Raw genomic sequence first — 17,831 nt, 5'->3', positions numbered from 1 at the left:
GGAATCACCACTACCCTGCACTGGCTCTCAAGGACAATCACATCAGCACGTGTGTCTGCATTTTCCAAAATAGCTAATAAATATCTGCCCCTTGAATGCTTTTTTGCTCTAGTGCCTGTTCTCTTTGTGCCACATTAACAACCAACGAGGCATGTAAAGTGGCAATGGAGCATCCACATGAAAACCTTCCCTGAACGTTCTTCCTTTAAAAAACCAGTACTACCCTGTTTCCCCAAAAATAAGACATCCCCTGAAAATAAGACGCAGTAGAGGTTTTGCTGAAGTGCTAAATATAAAGCATCCCCTGAAAGTAAGACGTAGCAAAGTTTTTGTTTGGACGCATGCCCGTTGATCAGAGCATGCAGCTGTGGAACGGAAAAATAAGACATCCCCTGAAAATAAGACATAGCGCATCTTTGGGAGCAAAAAATAATATAAGACACTGTCTTATTTTGGGGAAAACAGGGTAGCTATATATGCAGCCTGGGAATGAGCACACTGTTGCAACAGAGCATTATAATGTTGTTATGCTACAGAAATATAGCTATTGCCAATTTTGAAGTGCCTAAAAAAGGCCCTCTTGAATGTGAGCAGGATGTGAAGAAAATGCTCACCTTCCCATTTACATGATGTCCAAAGGTACGTGTAACGAACTAGATTCAGGAAAAGATCTCAATCAAGCCCGGGGTGGGGGTGGGATACACAGAATCAGGGTGAATAGACTATGGCATCAAATGAATGCTTCTGAAAGCAACGCTGCAATAAGTAAGCCAAAGGGAAGGAATGCATCCATGTGGAACTAATCAGGGATTCTGACCAATTCATCTCTTGTTCAGTCACTGCCAGCCTCTTTTGCTAGGCTGGACTGAAAGGTCTGTGTGAGTACAGCAGTTTAAGGGTCCGATGAGGAGTTGGGAGACTGAAGTTCAAATCCCTTCTGCCACAAGTGTAGCTTTATACACATGCAGCAATATACATTTCTAAAATGCACACATGCACAGATAAGCCCAAACCCGAGTTGTGGGAATAGGTCAGACAAAGATGTAGAATTTTATCTTGCAAAATCAAACTGATACTGATTGAAACTTAGCAAGCATGCACGAGGAGGGAAATGCCAATAACTCATTCGCTACAACTACTAATCAGAAAACTTTAGTATTACCATCAGTTGATTCCTGGAATCTGCCTGTGACAATATGTAATCTCTCCAAGGCTCTCATGTTTGGGGCTGCTTTTTTTAATAAAGTGTTTTCTTTAGATGTCACTTCTTGCTGAAGTCGTGCCAGGTGGGCCTCGGTCTCTTTGTCAGATCGCAATTCCTAGTTGTAAAATAAAACAGAACGCTAAAGACAAGGGGTCCTCAACACTGCGTCCGTGGGCACCGTACTACCCACCAACACCTTCCTTGGTGCCCACCTTACCTGGTGATCACTGGAGGGAGGAAAACACGTGTGGAACTTGAACAAACACTGAAACAATAGGAACTTTGAGACCAGCAAAAAAAAAAAGTATGTAGAAAAGGTCAATCTTGTAGTTCCCCTGTACAGATCTATGGTGCAACTGCATTTGGAATACGGTGAACAGTTCTGGTCACTCATAGATTTCTAGGCACCGAGTTCTCCTCTGTTCCCCTCTCCTCTTCCACTGCACCCCAACTTATCTGCTTTGTCAACGGGAAACAATCAAGAAAGTATTCAGGGACGGGACAGTACTTGTACATTTCCACCCCCTTCTTTCTCCCCCTCTTCCAGTCCTCTCTGCCCTTTGCAGTTCCCAGAACACACCAGGAACAGGGGGAGAGAAAGGGAAAAAACCCTTCTGGGAGACACTGCCTGTATCTTCCCTCTTCTCACCTGTCCTGTCTCACCACCTGACTGTTCACATTAACCGGGCAGATAAGCATACATGGGAAACGGCAAGGGAAGAGAGTGGGGATGTATATTTTGTGAATGAAAGCAACCATTAAATTTAAACATTAAGCTCACAACCCATCAAAGCCACATACCTATTCTTTCATATGATCCATTATGCTACTGATATTTGTTAATGAAAATCAACACGTTAACATGTTCCAGTGTCAGTCCTGTATACAGAGGATTAAGGTTAGCAGCGGAAAACACACATTCTCCTGAGACAGGGGATCCTGGAACGCATAGGAAACCCCCTGCCAGTTTTCCAAGCTGTGGAAAATGTCTAATGTTGATGTTAGATGATGCCTGATTGTTTAATCATTTATATATTTAAGGTTTACATCGATAGAAAGGAGGGGAAATTCTTTGGCTCAAATTCACTATCCAAACAAGACGGGGATTTGGTAGTTGTAAAGCCTATCTCACTTTAAATCTGGGGTTTCCAAGCCGTTGGCATCCAATACGCCGAACCGAAGGAACATGAAGTCATCAGCTGTATTAGAAAGTCGGGATCTTAGCAGATGTTCTTACCTTCAGCTCATCTGCAAGACTGCTATAATCTACACGCATTGCCTCCTCTCGTTCAAAGATATCGGCTGTCGCTTCTGTACTTTCTGTACCACTTCTTAGCTGTAACAAATAGCACAATGAAGTCACCACCCACATTAAATACAGAATATAAAATCAAACAACAAACCTATAGATTGTGATGTAAATAGAGTATCAGGTTTTCAAATAAGAGAACACAACTGTTCTTCTTCATCTTGTTTTGCTCCATTCACTGCTGTGCTGTTCTGACCTATCCATTCTGCTGGTTGTGTGAAGGGTACCTGATCCCTGTGGCCAAGCCCAATTCAAGGTATTACAACAAAATGTGTCCAGTTAGCTGACGTGGTTATGCTTTTATTTGCTTTTTATCTTAGTGTATTTCACAGGACTCCTTTTGACTCCTCAATTATATCTAAGTTTATTCTAATCTCCTCATCTTTATCATACTTTGTATTCAAATAAATTTGTTTTCATATTAATAAGTTGTTGCTACTTTTTACCAAGCACTCAATACATGCCCTAGAAACCTCCCATCATAGCAATCTCAGGGATGCTAGAGTATGTTTCTGTCCCAAGTATGTTTTTTCAGTTGGCTGTGTTTTCCAGGCTGTGTGGCCGTGGTTTGGTAGCTTTCGGTCCTAACGTTTCACCAACCGCTATGGCTGACATCTTCAGAAGCACGTCACAGAATAAACACATCTTACCGTGATGTGCCTCTAAAGATGCCAGTCATAGATGCAGGTGGAACATTAGGAGCAAAAACTACCAGACCATGGCCACATAGCCCGGAAGACCCACAACAGTCTTCAAGAATACCTCTGCTTTTTCGCTTATGTTGATGCGACCAAGCTGCTGTCCAGGGTCCTGAATAAACAAAAAGGTGTATGTTTGGGCACGTTTTTATCGCAACTGTTGTGCAGCCAGAGGCAATGAGAATAACCCCCTTTTTCCCTTCCATCTTGGCTTTTGGGGCCTCCAAACATCTTCCCCAGGAAAGAGGAAAGGTCTTCCCTTAGCTCCCCTGTCCCGTTACTTAATCACCTGCAGCAACTTCATAGCTGCAGTACTATATGGAATGACTACCTCTCTGACAGTCTCCCTGTCCTCTGCCACCTTCCAGTTCATGCTGAATTTTACACTCTTGTTCCTCTTCTGTGAAAATAAGGGGCCTCTCTATTTTATCAGGATGTTTACTCAAAAATATATTTTTGTACCCGTTCCCCTTCATAAGGGAGGCAAATTATTAATCACATTTCAGCCTGGCCATCCTTAAGAACCCCACCTGGAGAGTAAATATTTTTTTAAAAAAAGATTTTGGGAAAGCCAGTAATCAAAGTTACATTCTTGCAGTACTGGACTTGCCTGTCTGTGCTTTCACAGTGTGCAATTGTAGCAGTCAATCTTGAAAAGAAGTGACATGTCATGAGACAGAACTTGAGCACGATCACATTATTGGGAGTAGGGAATACACTTTTATATACAAACTCTCGACATCTAACATGGCCTATCAGACAATTAACTACAGTGGAACATAAGAACATAAGAACAAGCCAGCTGGATCAGACCAGAGTCCATCTAGTCCAGCGCTCTGCTACTCGCAGTGGCCCACCAGGTGCCTTTGGGAGTTCACATGTAGGATGTGAAAGCATTGGCCTTCTGCTGCTGTTGCTCCCGAGCACCTGGTCTGTTAAGGGATTTGCAATCTCAGATCAAAGAGGATCAAGATGGGTAGCCATAAATCGACTTCTCCTCCATTAATCTGTCCAAGCCCCTTTTAAAGCTATCCAGGTGAGTGGCCATCACCACCTCCTGTGGCAGCTTATTCCAAACACCAATCACCCGTTGTGTGAAGAAGTGTTTCCTTTTATTAGTCCTAATTCTTCCCCCCAGCATTTTCAATGTATGCCCCCTGGTTCTTGTATTGTGAGAAAGAGAGAAAAATTTCTCTCTGTCAACATTTTCTATCCCATGCATAATTTTATAGACTTCAATCTCGGTTTCAGTCGGTAATCCATCCGAGAAACCTTGGCGATAACCGAAACCGATGAAAACCGAGGCTTCCATTGGCAAGCCGTGCAAATGCATGGGTTGCCGGTTTTTGTCGCGAAAATAGCGCGCGCACACCAATGAAAACCGAAGCAAACAACAAAAACCGAGACAACATTTTCAGGGAACGGATTGACGAAAACCGACGGCAACAATAACCGAGGTTCCAATGTACCATGTCACAAAAAATTGCTAATATACCTCTACTTCACTGATGTCATCCAGAGATCCCAGAAGGAGGTTTATCTTTACATTGCAGAGCTTGCAGTCAAGAAGCCGATTATGCCTTTCTAGTTTTTTCTCTTCCAGCAAGGTCTCAATGGCCACAGCTTCCTTTTGTAACTTTCCCAACTCTCTGCCAACAGAAATCATAAACAAGCAAGTACAAGATGTGTATTTGTATCTCACATATTGAGGTTGAAAGTTTACAAAACATATACCCTGCCTTTCTGTCCTCGCAAGGGCTATCAAGGCAGCTAACAAATTAAAACATGAATCTTAAAATTACATTTTAAAACGATTAGAACCAATAAAAGCTCCCACCCATCAAAGCAATTACAAAGCTAAAATACATACACAGACATAAAATGAATACAAAGACATAGAGCCCTTTGGCTCCTGTCCCCCATCACCCCTCACACAAGCATACAATGCTATGACTAAGTGCAGGCTGAAGTATTTTTTATAAATGGGACCTAGTAATTTCCCTCAAAATCATTCGGGGAGAAAACAGGTAATTAACGTTAAGTAAAGGACAGTATTAATTACCTGTTCAGAGTTAGCAATATTGTCCTTTGCTCCTCCACTTGACTCTGAGCTTTGGCAACCTCAGTTTTCTTAACTGGCCTCGTCTTTCTCAGCCAAGCCAGGCCTTCGCCATTTTACTTCATCTTACCATTTCCAGTAAAAAAATTCTCTTCCTATGTAAGAGATATTTGTAAATAAAGAAGTGTCTATGTAAGACAATAAACACCGGAGTCCCAGAGTTCCTTTTCATTAGTGCAAGGATCCACTCTCCTATTACACTCCAAAGGGACAAGTCTTTTTATTGCCTTTTACCTCTTGTCTGGGAGGTTGCCAAATACACAAGTTTAGCAATGAAAACCTGAAAAACTTCTTCTAAACTTTTTTTGGGAGGGGCAACTTCATCGGGAAAAACATAACTACAAATAAAAATAACAGGAACAGGTTTGAAAGGAAAAACTACTGTTGACTGATACTCCTTACAGCTGCTGGGTCCCTTGTGCAAGACACTAAGAAGTGTGAGCCAGTCCCATGGATGGGAAACCAGTAGATTGAAAGGGGGGCGGAGTGAGGTTAAGCAGGGTTGCTCCTTTATGCAAGTAATACATGAGGGTGACCAAATGGGAGGGTTGCTGTTTTCTGCTTACAACCCTGAAGGGAGTTGCAACCTGCTGTTGAAAGGAACAGCCATCATGACGGTTTGTTGTAATGATGCTCTAGGCAACTTTAGTACACACACACACACACATATATTGCTGATTATTATGTGGAAAGTGTTGGATAACACTTGTGGGGAAGTTGGATAACAATGGACCCAGGTTCGAATTCTCACTTTGCCATGGAACCCCACTGATTTTAAGCTAGTCATTCTCGCAACCTAACCCATCTCACAGGGTTGCTGTGAAAATAAAATGGAGTGGGGTTACATGATATTGCAAGTCATAATAGGCCTCATCCAGGAAGAAACTGGAGTAAAAATGCCTCAATGAATAAATGGCTCCACACTTTCTAGCAGACCCATAAAGATATGACTTCACAGTATTTCAGGACATTCTAAAGCCGTCTGTTACCTTTTTAAAGCTGGCAATCTCAGCGTCCGCTTTGCAAAGAGTCTCTTTCAGAGAATTTGACTTGTTGATCTCCTTTGCTAGCTGGTCAGAAATATACTCAAGCTGAACACTTAGTCGTGTCTTCTGGTTTTCAAATTCAAATCTAGCAAATCACAATATAGCCAAAATTCCAAGAAAAGATTAAAAACTGACAAAAATGATACTACAGAAATTAAAACTGTATCTTAACTTCTAATTTTCAGGCTTTGGGGAATATGAAGGAGCCTTAAGCCTGTTCAATTCAGCTGAGGGGTTTTTGAACCCACAAGTTGAACTACTGGTAATCCAACAACAAACTGAAATTCCTTCTTAGTATTTACCTCTTCTTGTCAATTTCTTCCTGCTTTTGCAAGTGTTCTTTTTCATATACACGAATATTTTCTACACCAATCTCTTCACAGAATTCACGGAAAACACCATCTTCTACCTATTTCCAGGTCGCCCCCACCCCCCGAAAGAAGGCAATTAAAATATTTTTTAGAAACAACTTCTCTTTTATTATATAATTGTCAGTCTTTTAAGGCAACGCCCCTTCCCTTTAGGAACACCATTCAGGCACACGATTTTGATGGCTCCTTCACAGATCAACTAAAAGGTAAGAAATCTTCATAAACATTTTCCTTCTTAAAATGTTCCACACTGAATATTCCACAGGCTCGTTGAAAATCCTGATGACAAACTCACGAGAATCATTTACGCTTCCTGGAAGTAATCATGGCCCAAAGAATTTCACTACCAGACTGAATATCTATAGCAGCCATGTAGGTGCAGTGATATAATCAAGTTTTCCAAGGGTCAACAATCTTTTATAATTAAGGAGCCACACAACATCAATATTCAAAGACAAGAATCAGAACCAAGAGGAACGACAAGAAAGCTCATTTGTATAACTGAAGCGTATCATTAACTGACATTTTGATTAATAATCCCAAAAGCTTCCAGAGTCCAAACACTAGTTATTGCTAGCCCTTTGTGAGGTCACACCTACCCCTTCAATGTAGCTTAACTTAAAGGCTTTTTTTAGAGCAGCATATTTGGTTCCATTCTGTTCCACATTTGGCCCTGCAGTCACTGGTTCTAACCTCTGAGGTAGGGTAAATCATCATAGGAATGGTGAAGTTTTGTAGATCAAGTTTTGTAGATCAAGGTGAAGTTTTGTAGGTCCTGCAAGGCTACTGATTTCTGGAGAACCTCGGGGGTTCCTTGGACGCTTACTGGACACGTTGTATATCAATACCAATGTTCACCTGAAACCCTGAATCCACATGGGAAATGTTGGGCAGCAAGATCTGACGGGCCAGCACGGCATAGTGACAGCCATGATGTAGCAGGCAGAGTGCTGGATTAAAACTTGGGAGACCCAGGTTCAGATTCTGACTCTGCCGTGGGAGTTTACTTAGAGACCTTGGGTCAGTCACACACTCTCAGGCTAATCTAATTTCACAGGAATGCTGTTGAGGATAAAACAAAGAAGGGGAAAGGATACTGTGAGCTACTTTGGGTCCCTAACAGGGAGAACAGCGGTGTGTGTGTGCGTGCGGCAGTGGAATAATGGTTAAGAGCAGTACTCTAATCTGAAGGAACCGGGTTTGATTCCCCACTCTGCTACTTGAGCTGTAGAGGTTTAACTGAGGAATTCATATTAACCTGTGCACTCCAACACACACAGCTGGGCAACCTTGGGTAAGTCACAGTTCTTCTGAGCTCTCGCAGCCCCACCTACCTGTTGTGAGGGAGGAAGGGAAAGGAGTTTGTAAGCCGCTTTGAGTCTCCTATAGGAGAGAAAAGGGGGATATAAATCCAACTCTTCTTCTTCTAAATGCCATCAAGTTGCTTCTGACTTATGGTGACCATATGAATTAACGTCCTATCATGGCCCAAAGAATTTCCTATTATTAACAGCCTTGCTCAGGTCCTGCATACAAAGGGCAACGGCTTCCTTGACTGATTCAGTCCATCCCAAAACAGTGGCATATAAGTATCTCAACAGATAAAAAATGTAGGCGCCAGCAACCTTCTATAACCACTGAGCCACACAATGTCAAAATCCAGAGGAAGAGATCAAGATTGCAAACTCCTGCTTTAATATTTTCTTTCTGTTTCCAGCCTGTCTGGGCATGCACAGGGGGTGTTCTGTCAGAACAGACTGTGCATTTCAGAAGAAAAGATTTATATCCCACTTTTTCAAATGTAAGGAGTTTCAAAGAGGCTTACAAACTTCTTCCCTCCCTCTCCCCCAAACAGACACCTTGTGAGGTAGGTGGGGCTGAGAGAGGCTGTGACTGGACCAAGGTCACCCAGCAGGCTTTGTGTACAGGAGTGGGTAAACAAACCTGGTTCTCCAGATAAGACTCTGCTGCCCTTAACCACTACAACCCCCAGTATATCAGAATTCTCTGAAAAACCCAGGGACTCTGCAGCAAACAAATGAGGTGGAAAGCTTTCCATGGAGATATAAAACCTGCTGATTCAAAGTATTACTATAACCTGGACACTTATACATCTACAATGATGCCACAAAAATTAAATGTTACCTCATCAATTTTCTTTTGGAACTCACTGATTTTTCTTGCTCTCTGTAAAACTTCTTCATTCAGCATAGCAAGCTGGGACTGAATATTTACCAATTCACTTTCCAGCTTAGATTTCTCCTAGGTACAAATAAAGGGTAGCAATGTTTGAGGTAAATGAAACAGAATTGCTGCCTGATCTGACATCTTTAATTATTTGTTTAAATAAAGGACAAGAATATATTTTGTTTTCTGGAACTACACTGCTGTAATACGAAGCATATACAAGAAACAGCCATCGGAGTGTATGAGGCTACCTTGGAGAAACTGGACAGCTGTTTCTTCTCAATTAAGTCTAGCTCACTTTTTGAATATTTGTGTCGAGTTTGAAGTCCGTGGCACTGAGCCTGTAATTGCCTTAAATCAGCCTCCCTGCGCTGGATTTTCAACAAATCCTAAGGAAGGAAAGTGATATAATATGTTGGATTTGTTTGATTTTTAAAAAGAAGTTTTTTTTATTTGATGCTGCTGATAACTTGGATATGTTAATATAAATCACAAAAGAACACACAAAAAGAGTTGTGACTGGCTTCAAATAACAAGGCACATGCAGAGGTTTTTGTTTCCTCACACATACCAGATCTATCTTCCAAGACCAATAAACATATGAAAATTGATTTAGCTGCCACCACAAAACTACTGTCAGAATACCTTTTCAATTTTCTTGTAGGAAAATCTGAGACACACAATTTTACTCAAAACGTTTACAAAGTATTTATTATAAAGGAAAACTATAACGTTATATGAACTATTACATATAAAATATAACTTTATTTGAACGATTGTATTTATTAGAAATCCATGAATCAATCAAAAGGAATGTAACCTGACATTGTTTTCCAAGACACGGACAGATGTTACTGAAATAGTGGTTCTGGTGGGTTTTCTGGGCAGTGTGGCCGTGGTCTGGTGGATCTTGTTCCTAATGGTTCGCCTGCATCTGTGGCTGGCATCTTCAGGGGTGTATCACAGAGAAAAGTCCGTTTCACACTGTGTCTAGTGAGAAGGAAAGTTTAGTATGGTATATTGTCCTTGTCCCAGGATGGGGAACTAATCATTAAGTGTTTGGGTGGAACTTGCTATGTAAATGTGTGGTGGAGTGCATTGTATTGCAGGTAGGGTTATCAGTCCATTTTTTAAGTATTGGGAGCCAAGCTTTGCAAAGGACACAGGATACAGTGTGTAACAGACTTTCCTCTGTGATACACCTCTGAAGATGCCAGCCACAGATGCAGGTGAAACGTTAGGAACAAGATCCACCAGGCCACAGCTACAAAGCCCAGAAAACCCACCAGAACCAGTTGAATCCAGCCATGAGAGCCTTCGACAATACATCGTTACTGAAATAGTTCTACAAGCAAGCTCCATGCAATGTAACATTAAACGCTTTCTTTTTAATAATAAGCAACAGGTGAAAAAGGGAATTCCCAGTGGGGTGGTGAGGCTACAAACCTGCAAAAGTCTCCCTACCACAAAGCAGCCTCTATGGGGCTGTTCTGACTTAAGCCACTGTTTTTGGTGGATTAAGTCTGAACCAAATGCTGGCGGTATACAGCGATCCTCCATCAGCCACGCCCCCGCTGAGCTGACAGAGGCAGCATGAGTATGGGAACACTGGTGCGATAGTTGGCACCACATTCCAGCACCAGAAGAGGGTAACAGCAGCTGTGTACTGGCAAAATTACCATTCTGCGGGGGTATGTGCCCTGGGGAGAGCAAATCTGCCAACGAGGCCAGCACACTGCTCCCACAGCGGATTTACCCCTCCCCTTTGGATGGAGATCTTGGACTGTTAAATAGATATAGATATACATTAAAGCTAGTTATACCTTCAGTTCATTCATCAGATTCTCTCTTCTCTCTTTAAGCTCATTTATTTCTTTTTCATCCCAGCATCTAGCCTTCATTTTCAAGTAACTTGATCCTCCAGAGATTATTCCAGATTTCAAAAATAAAGTTCCATCAAGAGCAACTGTCTGAAAATGAAAAGACATTTGGTTTTCTTGAAGTGCTCTATCTCTCCTGACCTTATAATACTTAGGCACTTGCAGTAAAACAGGAATTTCTAGGAGATGTCAAAGAATAGAATGTATACTCAGGTACCTGTATTCTGCTGGATTCTGCCCCTCAATGAACAACAGAACAGAATCTACAACCAGCAGCATTATCTAGGACTCTAATATATCACAAAATTCTTTTGTCTGTCAAAATCAGGAGGTTTAAACTACCCATGATGAAATCACAAATCAGTATAATTATTCTTTATACAGTGGAACCTTGGTTTTCATTGCCTTTGGTTTTCATCGGTTTCAGTTTTCATCGATTTTTTCAGTGAAAAATTTGCCTCGGTTTTCATCAATTTGCAATAAGGTGCAGGGGTTTGTGGAGAAAAATCACCCGGTTTTGGTTTTCATCCATTTTTTCAGTGAAAAATTTGTCTCTGTTTTCATCGATTTCCCTTGGTTTTCATAGATTTGGTGCAGGGGTTTGTGGAGAAAAATCACCCGGACAAAGCTGTTGAAGGCTGTGTCTGCAACTTGTTTAATGACAATATCTTGCCCCATTTCAGACAAATCTTAAAGAGGCGTCAGAAACCGACCTCTTTGGACAGCTTTCTGGTGCGACATTGGTCCACTGGCTCTGAAGCTGGTCCTAGTGTTATTGTTTGTTACTGTTTTCAGCATTAAACACTATGTTTATTCACAAAAAAATGTGTTTTTGGTATGTTTTTTGGCGTGCCTAGAACAGATTAATTGGATCTACATTGATTCTTATGGAAAAGTTTGCCTTGGTTTTCATCGGTTTCAATTTCCATCGATTCTTTCCGGATGGATTACCAACAAAAACCGAGGTTCCACTGTATTCATACCCTACTGTTCAGCCAGATAGGTTCCCAAAGCAGTTTACAATTCAAAATTCTAATATAATACAATTATAATTTCAGCAACAGTTGCCAATGAAGCACCTTCCAGAATTCTGAAAGACAGAACTGGTATTATTTGGGTTGAATCCATCCAACTTGTTCGTTCTGTCTCACCCATTCCTCTCCTTATTACAGCCCACGTCCCCACATGGCTTTTTGTCCATGTAGGTCCCATGATCTCCAGCTCATCTGGTTTTGAGGTCCAAAGAGACCCCCCTCCTTCCTTTTTTACCACCAGAAAATCTGGTTGGATCCAATCCTTGCCTCACTCCAAATCTGCAGTCCTTTCAGCTGGCTGCTTTAGCTCCTGCTAGATGCTGATGGTCAGGAGCAGCAGTGGGGCTTTCTTGCTCAGACCACTGTCTGGCTCTCCTTCAGACATCCTTCTACTTCCTGACAACAACAAGGAGACAGTGACTCAAGTCTTCACGTCAAGTTTCCTGAAGACCCAGATACTGCAGCTCCCCCACCCCCATCGCTGTCTCTGGCATCTCAAGAACTACAGACAGGACGGTTAGCATCATATTTACAAAAACTTTCAGTGCATTTTCAACCCAAGCCACTTCAGAAAATAAAACAAGAACATTTAAAATAAACTCTGCAATATATAATGAAGTCAGAGAATCATGCCAGAACTGATTGTGGTGTGGGTAAGTCAACCATGCAACCCTAAACCTGAATTTTGACACAGAACAGTCCCATGATTCTTCTCAAGCAGATCAGCCTATTAAAATAAGATTTTCCTCTGGTGTTGAAACACTGGTGTATCGTGCTTACTTTCAGTCGACGGGGTCCATCAAAGGCCATCTGCCTTGCTTCCTTTACTGTTTCACAAATCAGACCATTCCCACAAATAAACTGAATCACTTTCTTAAGGGGAGGAAAAGATGTCTGTATCACATCAACCATCATTTTAGTTCCTTTTATCTCTCTTAACTGTTCATTGATAGGTTCAACCTAAACATAAATATAAAACCGTCAGTAAATGAAAGGCAATGGAGGAATTCTGATAATATACTCTAATAAATGAACCACATCAATAACACCTTCCATGAGGAGGCCAAACATGCTTTTAAACTCAGGCCCCTTCCGCACATGCAGAATAATGCGTTTTCAAACCACTTTCACAACTGTTTGCAAGTAGATTTTGCTATTCCGCACAGCTTCAAAGAGCACTGAAAGCAGTTTGAAAGTGCATTATTCTGCATGTGCGGAATGAGCCTCAGTTTAAAAAGTAAATGACAATACACATCATGTAATGGCCACCAAAAGGCAGCTGTGGAGGGAGTTACAAAGAATACAAAGCTGGGAAGCATTAATTTTCATATAGTAGAGTTTTCCCACAGACTAAAAACATACCTTAAAAATTTCTAAAGCTAAAGAATACAATAAAAGCGCAAGTAACTAGTCCTGACAAGACATGGCTCCCAAAGAGAATAAAAAGCCTACCTCAAGAAAATCCAAAGGAAGAAACATTTCTGGCTCAGCTCTCTCTCCCTTGAGGAAAGCGATACACTCAATAGCCACTTTTTCTGAAGCTACAACAATCGCAGTCATGTACTTGCCAAAAAGTTTGGTGATAGCAAGCTGGTATTTTTTATGGATAGGATGACACAGATCAACGACCCTTCCAAACTAAAAAAAAAAAAGGATAACAAAGGACCACTTGATTTGCTGATACATGCACATACAACATTGTTATGAAAAAATGGGATTCAGTTCCTATATTGCTTTAAAAATCTGGACTGGATTCTGCTCTCTGCTTTGAGAATTTCTCTAACTGCAGTGGAATTTCCATATCAGAGCCTGGCTGGCATAACATGTTTCAAACAAGTAGCTTGGTAAAGATTGGGGTGGGGGTTGCCCTATTTATCTGATAAGCTCCTGTTTTCTTGTTGCATTAGCTTGTCTCTCTTGCCATTTCCCTCTGAGAATGCCTGGAACAGACAGAAACGCTCTTTTAAATCTACTCCAGGACAGTCTGCAGCCTGTGAAGTGTTTGTTTAAACTGCTGTTTAAAGAAATGGGACTAATTAATATTTCATTTTTTCAACTTCTGCAGGTTTTCTGAACTTATGAAAAAGGGGCTGAAGTCCTATGAACCTCCCACCAGGGTTAATCCACATGGCTCCAGACTCATTCAAGTTGGGAAAATAGCATGAGGATTCTCTCATGCCCCAGGCAGGATGTGGGAACTAAGGAGATCTTGTAATTCATGCATGAACCTGTGCATTGTGTATAATGCAAAGGCCTCCTCATTTAAGAGGAGCAAATAATGAAGTAGTAAAAATTAGATGTCGGGGGGGGGGGCTCAAAGTAGTAGAAATTAAGCATAAGGAGGGCAGCACTCCATGCCTTTCAGTTCACAGAGGGAGAATGCAAGGGAAGAAACACAGTTGCTAAGCAAGGCTGAGGTCAGAGAGAGAGAAGAAAACAAAGAGTTCTGAAACTCTCTACAAAGCAGCAGGACAGCAGGGAGGGGGTTACTCTGCCAAGCTGCAGCTCCATCCGACTGTCAAGCCCTTCGCGACAGAGCATATGAAAGGATGAACTGTTACGGTCACACTCCCTCCACCCGTGGAAAAGTGGAGGCTCAGCCCTATGCTCCAGAGATGAATCTCTTCCCCTCTTAAAAACTACAGCAGGGGTGTCCAACTCTGGTGCTTCAGAAGTTCATGGACTACAATTCCCCAGCCCTTCCTGGCATGGTAGGGGCTGATGGGAATTGTAGTCCATGAACATCTGAAGCACCAGGGTTGGACACCTCTGAGCTACAGCTACTACAGTTCTACTAGAGAAACTATTTAAGCACGAGAAACAGTCAAGTTCATCACACATGTTAAAATGGAAGGAATCCAGCTTGTTACCACAGAACCAGGATACAGCCTTCGGAGGCTCTCCAGGTTTTCCGCTCTCATCTGCTGACGTTTCCCCTCATAGACATCAATTTTAGCATTGTGAAGATCACTGACAATTTTAATAAGTTCCTCGTTTACTTTGGCCATTTGTGTTTTTGAATGTTCTAGTTCACTGGCCAGCAATTCTTCTTCTTGTTTCTTCTCCAATAAAGATTTCCTACAAGGCAAAAGAAAAATAGGTTAAACAGGCCAATTACTTAAATGTCAACTAAGTAATGGCTGCTGTGATTCCCAGAGGTCAGAGCCCTCTGATTTAGTGGCCAAGTAAGCACAGGAGTCAAATACATACTTTATATTACCATTAATGTAACTTGGCAATATGTCTTATTTGTTACTTTTAATAGTCTTCTTTATGTAACAGAGTCCAAAAGGTGAATTTCAACCAAATTCCAGATTATGGCGGGTATTTCATTAACCTTTTTCTTTATTCAAATGATGCAGCATCAGCCATTAGTAATTCCCACAAATGCATCTCTTCTAGCCCCTCCTTCAGCCAACTAGATATGTCACAGGTGGCAGAACATGCAAGTAAAACTTTAAATAAAAACTGATTAACACTCAAACTCAAACTAGACCTTTATTAGGCATCAGAAATATATATATAAAATATGCACCAGATACGGTTAGACAGGATGACACAGCTGGTAAGAGTATCAGGAGAATACAGACATCATTTATACAAGGGGGGAAGTCCAGAAAATTATTTCAAGGTATTAACCAGGAAATTGGCCATCATTTCCAGTATCTTAGGGTCCTGATTGTTCAGGAGGACTGATTAACACACATACATATTTCAATAAATGTCTCGTAACTGCAGCTGGATATACAAGATGCTTCTATTACTGTGCTGCAGATAATATGTTTGCATTTTGATCCGCAACAGGTATTCCACGCATGATATTGTGGTCATCTTGTGGTGAATCCTTTTCTGAGAGTGAACTCCACTGAAAAAAAATTGACTAGGTTTCTGAGTAGACCTGCTTGGAATGTTTACCTCATCAAATTTTGGGGAAAGACTCGGGATTTAAAGAGCCATAAATACTGATGGCAGGAGCACATACACAAGTAACAAAGTGATTATACTACTGCAATTTTCTTAAGAATTAGCCTCCCAATTTAGAATGACAGTATTGGTACAACTAATAATTACCAAACTTACTATCTTATAGTGCTGTCTACCACAGAGGAAAACCGTAACCAGAGATCCACAGTCTCAATTCAAACACAGAGAAAGCCAGACTTAAAGAGCACTAACACCAGTAAAATTTACCAGCTTTATTTCTGCTGGATAGAAGCCATTATGGTTCATGTTATCGTCATGGTGAACAGATGAAATGAAGTGCTACCCAGAGATTTGATGTACAGTGCTGTCAGTTTGTAACTAGAAACAGAAGCACCTCCACAAAGTAAATAATAGAAAACAAAAACCCTGAGAGATTTAACAGCTTGGGGAACGGAGATTTATTAAATACATACATGCATGAGCTGCTGTATTCCTGTAGCTTCTGAGCTCGGTTTTTGTGATCTTCTATCTGTTCCATAACTTGTTTTAGGCTTCCCTACACAATGCAATAATAAAATTGTAAGGAACTGCTTTATCAAAATCATCTGCAACTGGGAGGGGGGGAGCTGCTCCCTGTCTTGCAGTGTCTCATGCAGGCATAACACAGAGTTTGTGGCTTCTATCCTCCCTTTATGAAACTCTGCCATGCAATGCTGATTTTAGAACTGATGTACTCTGGGAAACCTGATCCGTCTTAGTTCCTCCTTTCCACGACTATTTAAAAGCAATAGGGAGAATGCGGAAGAGCTAAATACCCTGTCACCCCACAGAAGAAAAGACAGAAACTATGCAGCAATTCTTTCTGTAAGGTTAGCATATACAGAAATGAGAAAAGGAAGGGGGAGGACAGTAGCTTTAGAAGAATCAAATACCACTTCAAAATCTTTACTTCACAAGTACCTCAATGTCTTTCTGTCTTCGCTTGTCAAATGACATTTTTTCTTCATCTGCTTTTTGTTCCCACTGCAATTTTTCCTGTTGTTGAACCAACATTGCTACTCTTTTCCTCACTAATTCTTTCAGTTCCTTATATTTATTTAGCTGGGTACAAGAGTATACAGTCATTATTAATCAAGCCAGTTTATAACTGTATACATCAAAGATAAAGTAATGCACAGTATGAAACTTTATTTTACTATTATATTTATACCCTGCCCTTCCCTCTTGGCAGCTATAGTCCATTGAAGGTATTTAAGATTCCCTTTTCCTGGTTTAAATCTGTTTTATAACATTTGTTAACACAGTAGTGTAAGAAACAAACACAAAACTCCAGTAAATATTTAGCATATCAAACGAAATACACAACGACATCTAATCACAGAAAAAGATAGTTAATATCCCCATACATCAGGGATGTCCAAATCTGGTGCCCCAGATGTTCAGGGAGTACGATTCCCATCAGCCCAATTCCCATGGCCCAATTGGCCATGCTGGCAGGGACTGATTTTATTTATTTTTATTTATTTATTGGGTTTATAGACCGCCCTCCCCTGGAGGGCTCAGGGCGGTGAACACATATACATAGAGCACAATAACAATTTAAAACCACAATTTCAATAAATACAGGCTCTAATAATTAAAATATAAACCCTATCTCATCTTGAAGCAGCATTAAAATTAGCATTAAAACAAGAATGAAATCTGCTATCAGTTCCCTCTAACCCCAAAAGGGGAAGAGGGGAAGAGACAGTAGGATCCACTTGATGTTGTATATGGAGGGGGCCCCTATCAACAGCTAGCCTCCCCAAAGGCTCATGGAACAGTCTGTCTTTACAGGCCCTGCGGAATTCAGTAAGATCACGCAGGGCCCGAACTGCTGGTGGGAGTGGCTGCCTCCATTTCAGGCCGGGGCCAGGGCTGTAAAGACCCTGGCCCGAGTGGAGGCCAGCCGTATCATTGAGGGGCCAGGGATCACCAGTAAGTTGGTCTCTGCCGAACGCAAAGAATGATTTGGGACGTATGGGGTAAGACGGTCCCGCAGGTACAGAGGTCCCAGGCC

At 41.3% G+C, this 17,831-nt stretch overlaps 1 protein-coding gene across 1 annotated transcript in view; it reads right to left on the bottom strand.

The window, feature by feature from the left end:
• The window catches only part of SMC1B (structural maintenance of chromosomes 1B), a 33,061-nt gene that overhangs the window by 7,003 nt on the left and 8,227 nt on the right, over positions 1–17,831 (bottom strand). Inside the window, exons 8-22 of the mRNA XM_048515351.1 lie at positions 16,733–16,873; positions 16,246–16,328; positions 14,719–14,926; positions 13,301–13,486; positions 12,629–12,808; positions 10,758–10,904; positions 9,186–9,323; positions 8,893–9,009; positions 6,679–6,785; positions 6,320–6,461; positions 5,565–5,571; positions 5,274–5,376; positions 4,707–4,860; positions 2,442–2,540; positions 1,163–1,319 (exon numbers count right to left, since the gene is read on the bottom strand). Coding sequence (XP_048371308.1) covers positions 1,163–1,319; positions 2,442–2,540; positions 4,707–4,860; positions 5,274–5,376; positions 5,565–5,571; positions 6,320–6,461; positions 6,679–6,785; positions 8,893–9,009; positions 9,186–9,323; positions 10,758–10,904; positions 12,629–12,808; positions 13,301–13,486; positions 14,719–14,926; positions 16,246–16,328; positions 16,733–16,873 — 1,969 coding nt within the window. The remainder of the gene's footprint in view (positions 1–1,162; positions 1,320–2,441; positions 2,541–4,706; positions 4,861–5,273; positions 5,377–5,564; positions 5,572–6,319; positions 6,462–6,678; positions 6,786–8,892; positions 9,010–9,185; positions 9,324–10,757; positions 10,905–12,628; positions 12,809–13,300; positions 13,487–14,718; positions 14,927–16,245; positions 16,329–16,732; positions 16,874–17,831) is intronic.

Source organism: Sphaerodactylus townsendi, linkage group LG14 (genome assembly GCF_021028975.2).
Source record: "Sphaerodactylus townsendi isolate TG3544 linkage group LG14, MPM_Stown_v2.3, whole genome shotgun sequence".
NCBI lineage: Eukaryota > Metazoa > Chordata > Lepidosauria > Squamata > Sphaerodactylidae > Sphaerodactylus > Sphaerodactylus townsendi.
The sequence above is the reverse complement of the archived record's forward strand: the minus strand, read 5'-3'. Positions and strand labels throughout refer to the sequence as shown.